We start from the raw sequence: 12112 nt of genomic DNA, 5'->3' as shown, positions 1-12112 counted from the left end.
TTTCATACCATGTGCTGTATATTTAATAATTATTGGTCAATAAACCTCACTAAAACAGAGATTTGTTAACAGAGGAACACCTCTGTATTAATGCTACTTAATCTTCTTTTTTGAGGAGTTATAGAAACATAGTGAAAGGTATCTATTACAAAATGCTTGTTGACTTTTAAGATTTAAATTTCATCAGGTTAGTATTCTTTCTTGAGGGAAAAAGAATATCTTTCTAACCTTCCATTAGGAAGATTTAATATCTCTTAGATGGTATTATAACTATCTAACTATATATAGATAGTTATATATGGTATATAACCATCTAACTATACCTGGAAAAGTTAACAATGGCAAACTGTGGCTTTAACATATGAAACAGCTAGAATCTGGATAAAGCACAGAACATCCACTGGTTTTCTGAATATTTTAAAATATATCAATATGTTTACTTAAGAAAGTTCTTACAAACTATTTTTTTTAGCTCATTCTAATCTAGAAAAGTTTAAAAAAATTCTTTTCTTCCCTGTATTGTACATTCCCTTGCAGTGTGATATATGACTAAAGAATAGTAACATGGAGACAAGTAATGAAGACAAGAGAAGTCACAGGAAGGAGAAAAACCTTGAGATAGTAGAAATAATTGTACACTTTAAATTTACCTAAGTATATAGACTGTATGTATGTGAGTGAATGGACACTTTCATTTTATTTTTGCCTAAAGAGTTAGGTATTCTGCTAAGAGTTAGTTAGGTATTCAAATACAAATTAGATGTGATTTGTATTAAGCTCAAATAAATATTAAATCATGCTGTTCAGACAGTAACTTTCAGAAAAGGCTACATTCTTGCTTCATTTTACACATGTACAGTTCCAAAAGGTAAAAAATTGTATCAATTTAAACTTTCCACAATATCTAGTTTCCACTGCTACCATTCCCTTTTATTTGATTATGTCTTACTTTATTGATATTTTATGTTTACACATCAGTCTCTCCAATCAGATTGAAACTTCTTCTTAAGTCTTTAATGCATTTTGGAATCCTGAGTGCCCTGTGCAGAGTAGGCACATGTTAAACATTTATGGAAATGAATTTTGCTCTTGCACTTTCCTCTTCCAACTACATTTTTGCATATTACCATCCCTTTTAGGGCCCTTTTGTAAGAGCCAGAGTAATTTTTCTCTCTATCCACATCAGGAATCTTTGTCTTTTATAGAAAGTGTACTCCCTGAAGGTAACTGAATACAAAATAGTATTTTTAAAAAACAATAATAAAAAACCTAATAACTTATTTAATTATTACAGACATGAACAGATATTAAGTTGACATAAATATCAATATGTCAATGTGTAAGTTATGTTTTATTATAGACATCAAAATTTGAATAACTGACAGGAACAATTACACTAAAAGAGCCAAAAAAGTGACTTAGCAATGTGAGCTACTGAAAGATGGTTATTAAAGTACTTGACTGCTTCAACTATGTTTTCAAGGTGATGGGAAAATTCTCTCATGGATTTTGTTTCTTATATTTCTTCAAAGCAACTATAAAATATCATAACATTGTTCATTCTCAACAGTATATTATTTACACATAATCTGAATCTTAGAAATTTATTCTTAGGGTTATCTGTAAGATGCCAAGTAACTACCTAGTAAACTGAATTAGCTCAAAGGCTCAAGGCTCTTACCATCAAATCCATCTTCTTCTGACCCTAGTTCATCGTCTGAGCAGATGTTGAGGACATTTACCAGCATCTCAGTCACTGAGGAGACAAAGGAAAGAAAGAAAAAATAGTCTAAAATATTTACTGTAATATTAATTATTACTCTGGCACTCTTAATGAGCAGGCTTGGCAGTAACATTCTTACCTATATTGAAGATGGAATTTCCTGCATAATAGTTTTTATAAAATTCAGATCATAAAAGATATTGAGCTTTGTGTTTCTATGTAGACTTTATATTATTAAAATTATCAGCTCATGCCTACGAAATCTAATGGAAACATTGACCAGGTATCAGTCAATGGACAGTGGACCAAAGAAAAATGTGGATGTGAATATAGTATACATCTATGAAGGAGAAAATGCTTTTTAATTTTTATTTATTTGTGCAACAATGCTGTTAGATTTAGACAAGGTTACAAACATTAGGTCCATAGGGATCAAGTGAATGCTGGATCTCTTTTTAATTTTTAGTCCCCCAGAGAACTCAGTTTAGTGATAGAAATGTGGCTTGTGTTTATGAAAAACTGATAATTGATGAACTAATATATTTGAGATAGCTTTGAGAATATTGATTTAAAAAATTAATGTGTTGATATATATATATATAATCATTAAATTTCATTTTCAAAAAGGTTTTACAAATGAAGCTTAGATAAGTCTGATAAGAAATTTACTTGAGTAAATAGATTAAAAGAGGGTTGTATAAAAGCATTATACACAGAAATTAGTACTGCAACACTTTATACTAAGTTACATGTTATTTGCGTTAAACATTTTTAAAAGTTAGGTTGAGTTCTATCATGAGTGTGAAAAGAAGCTTGTCCAGTATTTCTTCAAGAGTTCAGTTTTAAAATCAATGTTCTTCTAGCATTAAAGATATATGTGAAAAGGTGAAACTTCAGTGGGGCCAACATTAACCCAGAGCTTCAGTTTCATTATCAAAAGTAAGTTATGTACACATATATATTACTATATTCTTTTGTTACAGATGTTCAAAAAATCTGAATAATTAATGGAAACAACCCATATGAAGGGTGTTCAAGAATAGTTGTCAGGATTCTCGGTGCTTTTCTGTCCATGCTGTGATCTGATGGGTGCAAGGAAGTGGTGACATGGAGTAGTACCGGGAACATTTACCTATTAAAATTAAAATTTACTGACTCTTAAAATTTACTTTGGACTTGTTTTGGTGTTGAAGGGGAAAACTTCTTTGATGACAATTCATAACTTCTTGGGTTTAATCATTAAAGGATATTTAAAGAAAAAAACAAGGATTGTAGGAAAATATTATACATATTAATATTACATATATGTATGAATGTAAATACACAGTATTTCAGAAAAATGCACAGCTTTTCTCTAAAATTCCCCCATAGGCCATTATTTTTCTAAAACAAGTGCCAGCTCTTATGTTTATTACAATGTCTATTCCCTTTCTCTGTGACGCTCAAGACTTGGCTTGAGGAATGATCCAGACTATCACCATCATGCCTCCTGAATGGAAAACTCAAGTTCAGTGGGTGCAGGCTTTTCCTCAAAATTTTTGTTGCAGTTTAGGTCAAAATACAAAAAACAAATAAAGGGGGACTGAAGGAAAGAAAGAAAAGACCAATTCTTCTGAAAAACTGGAGCATGCTAATAACCTTTAAAATATAAATCTTTCTCATTTAATGGTCACAATATTTATCATCACTCAGTTGCTCAGTTGTGTCCAACTCTTTGCCACCTATCATGGCAGGCTCCTCTGTCCATAGGATTTTTCAGGCAAGAATACTGGAGTGGGTCACCATTTCCTCCGCCAGGGGATCTTCCCAACCCAGGGATCCAACCCCTGTCTCCTACATTGCAGGTGGATTCTTTGCTGTCAAGCCATCATTATAATGAACTATTTTTTGTTGTTGTTATTGTACATGCTGTGTTTCAAAATATTGTAAACATGAATCACTTTTATTCAATGATTATTATTAACATCAGAAATGTGAGGAAAGCATGGTTATCTCAACCTTTTAATTTGACTGGTAGTTTGTAAAATAAAATAGAACTTTTGAATTATAATACAAAGGGGTAAGAAGAGAAGGTAGCCATTATCATCGCTTGAAGCCAGTCAAAACTATGAATCTGTTACTTTAAGTTGGATTATTCTAATAAGATTATGTAAATTATCCTCATAGTTCTCATTTCTTTTATTTCCCCCTTAATTCCATCCATTACGTGTTAATAGTATGTACAGTGACACGCTTGCAAATCACTGCTCCTATGGTGCAGCTTGTGAGTTTTACTGGTTATAGACCAAAGGGTTTCTCTTTCTCAACAGTTCATGGTAAAAGCCACAAGTTTTCTCCTTCCTTCTCATATCATTTCATGTAACATCAACTTATATACACTGCCAGGTGTGAGACGGATAGCTGGTGTGAAGTTGCCGTGGAGCCGAGACAGCCCCGTCCAGTGCCCTGTGATGACCTGGAGGGATGGGATGAGGGGAGAGGAGGGAGGCTAGGAAGCGAGGGGAGGTATGTATAATAATGGCTGATTTGCACCGTTGTAACAGAAACCAATGCAACATTGTACAAAAATTTGTTTTAAATATATCTAAAGAAAAAGAGAAAAAAAGAACATCCCAGGATTCCACAACACACCTTTTTCCCCAACAAACGGCAGGGACCAGGTGAACACATCCATGAAATTTGGAAGCCAGTATGGATGAGGAGAACAGTTGAATTGCCTGATATTCATGACATTGTTCTCATACTTCAATACTGCAGCTGAAAAAAACAAAAAGAAGGAAATTAGATTCACAAGCATGTATTTCTGCTTCTACACATGGCTTGAGTTGATCAAGAGAATTCAACTAATTGACTTAAGCTCCAAAATATCAAGGCAAATAGCTTCATCTGTCATGAATGTTTATACTAGTTATGGATTTAATCTTCACTCAGTGTGATATGTAACTGCAAAATATATGAATGCCATATATGAAAACTCATTATAATTTGGCAAATATATATTAAAAAAAAGTTAATCAAACACCAGGAATTGGATTAAGCTTTTTTGCAGCCAAGAATATTTTAGTCTTATTTAAAATTTGATGAGACAAATAAAAGTGGCATAGGTAAGTTAGTACAATATAATAATCTCAAATATCTGAACAGAATTTATTTCTACTGCTTTTAAACCACACTTTTTTTTCCCAGTAGAACTCACAACAGATGTACAAACAGTTTAAAATAGACTGCAATCTTGACTTAATAAAGTAAAATGTTTGGATTGAATTCTGCCTTAAATAATATGCTGGTATTTGACTCCACCCTTGACTTCTGAAAAGGATGCACCATCCGCAAAGAATAGGAAAATAAATCTGCTTGCTTTACTCTGGTTTGTCTGGTGTCTGTAGGCTTGATTGATACTCATATGGAATGTTATGGTTGAAGAGATGCTAAGAGCACAGCTGATCTCCCTTCTAACCAGGTTCAGAATTTCATCTATAGCAATCAGGACACAGTGTGAGCAGGTCTCTGTGAATACTTTCAATGAAGCAAAAGCTTTACTCCTTACTGATCTTAGTTCTCCCTTCTGAAAAAATACAGAACAAGTACACTTCTGTTTCTTTAAACATTAAGAACAAAACTCTCATATTGCAGACTTTCTATGATGGCATGATTAGCATCTGTGTGTGCGTGCGAGGTCACTTCAGTTGTGTCCAAATCTTTGCAACGCTATGGACTGTAGCCCGCTAGGCTTCTCTGTTCCTGGGATTCTCTAGGCATGAATTCTGGAGTGGGTTGCCATTCCCTCCTCCAGGGGATCTTCCTGACCCAGGATTTGAACTAGCATCTTCTGCGGCTCCTACACTGTGGGCGGATTCTTTACCATAGAGCCATTTAGGAAGCCCATGATTAGCATTATCTTAGCAGAAATTACTGAACAGATCCTGATGCTACTGCTAAGTCACTTCAGTCGTGTCCGACTCTGTGCGACCCCATAGATGGCAGCCCACCAGGCTCTGCCGTCCTTGGGATTCTCCAGGCAAGAACACTGGAGTAGGTTGCCATCCTAAGATGATGTCAAATGAGTTTTTTTATGGCTTTGTCTGGGGGTTTAAAATATAGAAAAATTAATCATTTCACTACTTTTAAATTTTTAGGCTGCCTTTATAAGTGAAAGATTAGTTATAGCATGTGATTCCTATGCATAAACATAGGCCTTAAAAATCTTTTTTTTTTTAAATTACTGGAAGTTTACTAGGTTTGAGCTTTTGCATCAATGTCTGCACTAACATCTTTTCTTCTTACTTGATGATATCTTTAACATAACATTGCTTTCATAGCTCCACATTTTTCTTTTACTTCGAATGTTTTCTCAGAACCTCTGAATTTCCAAATTCTTCCCATACCTTGGTGCCCAGCTCAAACACTATCCCCTCTTTGAAATCTTTTCTGATTTCTTCTGAAGAGTGTCTTTCCTTTGAATTCCCAAAGCCCTTGACTTATACCTCTATTTGCATTTATTATTTAAATACAGGTATTCTCTCTATATATTTATATGCCCAATGTATTCCTATGTCTGTAAGGAAAAGTATCCTTCAGCAGACTTAATAGTGTTTATGTTTGAGTGCTGAAGAATTGATACTTTTGAACTGTGTTACTGGAGAAGATTCTTCAGAGTCCCTTGGACTGCAAGGAGATCAAACCAGTCAATCCTAAAGGAAATCAACCCTGAATATTCATGAGAAGGACTGATGCTGAAGCTGAAGCTCCGGTATTTTGGCCACCTGATGAGAAAAGTCTATTCATTGGAAAAGACCCTGATGCTGGGAAAGATTGAGGGCAACAGGAGAAGAAGGCAGCAGAGTGTGAGATGGTTAGATAGCATCACCAACTCAATGGACATGAATCTAAAACAAACTCTGGGAGATAGTGGAGGACAGAGGAGCCTGGCGTGCTGCAGTCCTTGGAGTCACAAAGAGTCAGACATGACTCAGTGAATGAACAATAACAATGCTTGTTTCACATACCATCTTCTTGGTATAGATGCTCAAAAGCTAAGGACCTATCTTCATATTTCCCCCATAATCTTTTTCAAGAAAATTCCTCCTAATCCTTTGACCTTTTTCTCAACCTGCACATCCTATTCTGGATGTCTGTCACATCAGCAATGCAACTGTTAAAGTGTGGCTCAGAACTAATATAATCTTGGGGGGGATGATCAGTGCAGAGTATGGGAAGAATGTATAGTTTTCTGTGATTTGCATACTACATACATCATACTGCAGCTGAACAATAAGTGGATGTTTTCAGTAGCTTACCATTAACAAAAATCATCCTTGATAACACTGAGGTTTTTTTCTTTGAATCATATTTCAGGCTGACCAACCCAATTCCAGAGAACAGAATCACAGATGGTTTGGGGACAAGTATTACAGATGATACATTCAACACTGAGTTACTGTCTTCCTATAGAATACTGAATCCTCCATACACTTGTGTAAACTCATTCTTCTTTGCATTCTTCTTTCATTATCCTATCATTGATTCGATATGTCATTCAGCCTAAGGATACATTCACACAGTATTAAAAACATGCAAAATGAAAAAATCAGGGCAAATGACAACATCACCTTTGCGAGATGAGAAAGGTGAAGTCCTTTCAGCTTAGCTGCCTGGTCTCTGAGCACCAGCTTCATGGAAATGGTATTTATACTATTTTTAAATACTGCATATTCTTAGTAGGAATGGATCTTCCTGTCTTCAAAAGAATCTTTTAAGGTTCTAAGTTGTCTTTTTGAAGAGTAATTTCTTCTCTAAGTTTTCCCCACTTTTTATTAGCTTAGGATGGTACAGCAGGAAGAAATAAATAAATGTTATAACAGAGTACCCAGGGGAAAAGGGAGGCTTTCGATAATATGTCATTTAGTCCTTATTATGAATCTGAAAAACAGATGTGACTGCCCTCATGCTATAGACTAAGGATCTGAGGCTGAGAAGTAAAATAACTGTCTCAGGATCATGCAACAAGGAACTAGAAGATTTCACTCCCAATTCAAACTCAGCTTTTACTGACACCAAATCCATCCTCTTTCTAACATCCCTCTGTCTCTCCTAAGTGATCAATATTTGAATTCCAGTCTGAGCTATTATACTAATTTAACTTTGAATATGATGTTCACAATTAAAGACGTTTTAGCTTTTTGCCAAAATCCATGTTTGAGAAAAATGAAATAGGATGCACATTCACTAGTGTGGATAAAACTTGTCCAATAGATAAAGCAGAAGTTCTGTTTTGTCACTGGTGACACAAAGCATTTATTCATTTGACACTGGCTCAACACAATTTATCTGCGTGCCTACTGATAATGCAGATACTGTTTACAGATTTTATTTTAGTTTATTAGCAACAGAAATAATACCATTTAATAGAGGCTACATTTTCTAAGCATCTGCTCTATGTGTTCCTGTGCTCGGGCTTGGTCATTTCAGTCTTGTCTGACTCTCTGTAACCCCACGGACTGTAGCCCACTAGGCTCCACTGTCTATGGGATTCTCCAGGCAAGAATACTGGAGTGGGTTGCCATGCCCTCCTCCAGGGGATCTTCCTGACCCAGGGATTGAACCCGTGTCTCTTATGTCTCCTGCATTGGCTAGTGGGTTCTTTATCACTAGTGCCACCTGGGAAGCCCATCTGCTCTATACCAGGCACTGTATTTGGTGTTTAATAAGCAAATACCTTCACAATATCTCTCAAAAAAGTGGTTCTTATTTACATTTTCAAAATAAGCAGAGAGGTTATTTGCCCAAGGTCACAGATGAGAAGCAGCAAACCTCAGTTTGGTTTTGAATCTGAAGTCCCTCATCTTTTCAGTATTCCACAATATTCTCATCCTAACTGCATAAATCACTCCAGGTCTACCAAGTGCTGGACACAGATTCTCCTTCTACGTTCATTCCTTTTTTAAAAAAGGGAGCACTGGACGGGAAGCCCAGGCGCCCAGACTGAAAGATGAATGCTGTCATGAATTACTCACAAGACCCAAGAACACTTAATGTCTCTGTGTCTCAGTTACCTCACTTTTTACTACTTGGGTTTATTCAGATAATTTACACAACCTCTTTCAGATCTGAATAATGTTAACTGACTTCTGGAATGAAGCTCTCATCATTAATGCAAAGATTGATGAATGTTCTCAGTAATTCTAAAAGCCGTTAATAGAACCTTTTCCCTTAATTTTCAATATATTAAAAAAAATAGCTTTCATTTAAAAATGCAAATGCAGCAATATGCCTTCTCTTCTTCAGCCATATAAAATACTCATGCAAATACACTTCTTGAATAATCTTACATTAATAACATGACTTTTGATTTTTTTGCATAATATATATCACAAAAATATATTAAAAAATTTAAACCAGAACAGTCCCAAATATCCAGTCACGAAATTCACAGTTAACGTTTCATCTTCCACCTCCCACATCCTCCGCCCCTGCCGCCTGCCTCTGTCACTGGAATTACGAAGCTCAACTGGAGCCCTAACAGGATGCTCTCCTGTGAAGTACTTGAAAGACACTTATCTCCACCGGCCACATAAATAATACAAATGGTTGTACTTCAAGAATCACTTGAGACCACCTCCTGAGATCTTGTCTGAGAAATAGAGAGAGGAGAAAAGAATGAAGTCTATCATCAAGGGCCTCTTTTATTCCGCTGGCAATTATACATGACCTTGTGTCCTTTAACAACTGTATTAGAGGCCAGGGGACAGAAGATGACACATATACAGGCCTTAGGTTACTGACCATAATTCAGAACAGACCAGACAGCACGGCAACAAATGCTCTTCCATTGCACATACAGGTGTGAAGAACAGTCAGAAGAAATCTGGTATAAGACAAAGAGTATTAATCTGTTTGGATCTGGAGACCCGACTGCCAGTTCTTTTTCTGATACCAAAATTATGGCAGGAAAGCTATCCAATTAACTGGTCCCATCTTGCTTATGCAGAAGATAGATATAAAATCAGCAATAAAGAGACTGCTCCCAGTTGGGAATAGGAAGGGGCACTGGACCTCTATCATATCTAGTGATATAACAAGGCCCTCTAATATAGTGAAACCTGAGGAACAGCATCTAGGTTTTAATTCAGAATTTCCTCTATCAAACCATGCGCTAACTTGCTAGACCAAATCCAAATCTGTAAATTAAAGGGGTCTCTCTTACTCGAAAATTGAAATTTTGATGAGACACAAAATCTAGTATTTCACAAAAACTTGGTAACACATCTCAGCATCTTCTTTATCATTGCCATCACCAGGGAGGCTGATGACAGGGCAGTAAATGACAAAGACACAAGGTCAAAAGAGAGCTTCTAGTTTAAGAGAAGTTATCTAAATATTCGACTGTGGTGATAAAGAAGACTCTTGAGAGTCCCTTGGACTTCAAGATCAAAGTAGTCAATCCTAAAGGATATCAACCCTGAATATTCATTGGAAGGACTGATGCTGAAGCTCCAATACTTTAGCCACTAGAGGTGAAAAGCCGACTCATCGGAAAAGACCCTGATGATGGGAAAGATTGAAGGTAGGAGGAGAAGGGGGCAACAGAGGATGAGATGGTTGGATGGCATCACCGACTCAGTGGACGTGAGTTTGCTCCAGGAGAGTGCTGCAGTCCATGTGGTCTCAAAGAGTGGGACACAAGTGGGCAACTGAAGACCACAAGCAAAATATTGCTGACAAGATGCATTTGACTAGCTCACCAAATCATGGGCCCAACACATTCCAAGTGGATTTCAAGAGAAACACAGAGCTCCTTTTCTGAAAGCCTTCAGATTAGTAACTATAATACTCCCAACATACCTCAGGCATTCTCAACACTACTAGTAGGGTTGTTCAATAGCAGAGAAGAGAAGAGCCTACCAGAAGAGGAATGATGAAGTTTATTCTTTAGACCCTTCTGCTAACATTTTTCATCTCTTTAACTTTAATTGACCGTGTACTGCCCCGTTCAAAAGACAGGACAGAAGGACAGAAAAGAAACAAAGATGAGAGGAAAGCAAAGGAGGGCTCTTCAGAATCACTGTAAGACATCCAGAACCAGAAATAGCAAGAAAAAAACAGGCATAATAGTCCCAGGATGTTTTTTCCTTTCAACTCTTCTACCCGCAGACGCCCTAGTAGAAAAACTAGCATCAGTGTGTTCTTTTGGCAAAGTCCTACTATCACAGAAGGAGACATGACAGCTTGATGGATAAAATTCTTGAGGTAGGACTATGTACTCAAAATGTCCTTTGGTGGTGTTTTAAGATTATGTGGTATGCTTTTTCAAATATATATTTTCCCATAAAGATTACTTTTGGGTGGGGGACAATTTTAATTTAAAAATTTGGGAAGACATATATGTACATTTACATAAATGCATAGTTATCACACTACATGTTATAGCATCCAGGAACACAATCTCTCTGATTCCTTCCATTTAGAAATCTGATTTCTAACTCTTGTTCTCCTTTTTTTTTTTTTTTTTCCTTCTCCATGTCCTGTACTTGCCTGATGGACTTTGTTTTAAAATGATTCCTTTTTTATTATTAGTAACCCAGGTAAAAGGCATGACTTAAAAAAAAAAAAAAAAAAAGGCATGACTTAGGTCAAAGGAAATTTACCAGTTCATGAGGGTTGTTATATTTGGTGAGCAAGGGCTATTCTTATAACTCACTCTTACTCTATGGCTCACAAGTTCAGGTAAAAGTAAGTATGCAAGTCATTTATTAGGAGGGACTTCAAGTCTTCAATTTGTAGGTAATTTTGTCATAATAATAATCTTTAGTGTGTGTTTTTTAATTTAATGCTCAAATCACTCAATACTTAAGATAGCGTATCTCACAGGCAATGCTTAGTGACTTCCACATAGTGACTGAATTTCACCAACTTGAAATATTTTAGTATGCCTGGATACAAATAGTAGGTATATGTAATTATCTTGAAGCTAAGAGCTAATGACTGTGTACTTATCGAAATATACATACGTGTTTCTGTATATATAACTCTTTTATGCCTATACCCTTATTCTTCCTCTCACCCTGTACATGCCTCTTTCATGGCACCTATAACACCTTCTTTAGCTTTGTCACAGTCTCCTACATAAAATGCAGATGACATTATCTTACACAAAGGCAGGTGACTGTACTAGATGTATCTGTGAAGCTGTCTGAGCCAATCTTATGATTATGTCTGTGTGTCATTGAATGACTGGATGTGTGTTTATGGGTTTTCCTTCTTAACACTGCATTGGTAAACTGTGAATCAAGTATTATTCAAACACAAAGTTTTGAGTAAAGTAAGTGGAAGGTAGATGATAGAAGGGATGAAGAGGGCACAGATCTCTCTTGTTTTCTTTTACTGTGCTTT

General features: G+C 36.0%; 1 protein-coding gene across 2 annotated transcripts in view; it reads right to left on the bottom strand.

Annotated features, from left to right (window-relative positions):
- The window catches only part of PPP3CA (protein phosphatase 3 catalytic subunit alpha), a 323853-nt gene that overhangs the window by 27649 nt on the left and 284092 nt on the right, over positions 1-12112 (bottom strand). For both annotated transcript variants that reach the window (XM_006070039.4, XM_006070040.4), the window contains exons 9-10: positions 4355-4480; positions 1682-1756 (exon numbers count right to left, since the gene is read on the bottom strand). In XM_006070039.4, the coding sequence (XP_006070101.1) occupies positions 1682-1756; positions 4355-4480 (201 nt within the window). The remainder of the gene's footprint in view (positions 1-1681; positions 1757-4354; positions 4481-12112) is intronic.

This window comes from Bubalus bubalis, chromosome 7, assembly GCF_019923935.1.
Source record: "Bubalus bubalis isolate 160015118507 breed Murrah chromosome 7, NDDB_SH_1, whole genome shotgun sequence".
NCBI classification, from domain to species: Eukaryota; Metazoa; Chordata; class Mammalia; order Artiodactyla; family Bovidae; genus Bubalus; species Bubalus bubalis.
The sequence above is the reverse complement of the archived record's forward strand: the minus strand, read 5'-3'. Positions and strand labels throughout refer to the sequence as shown.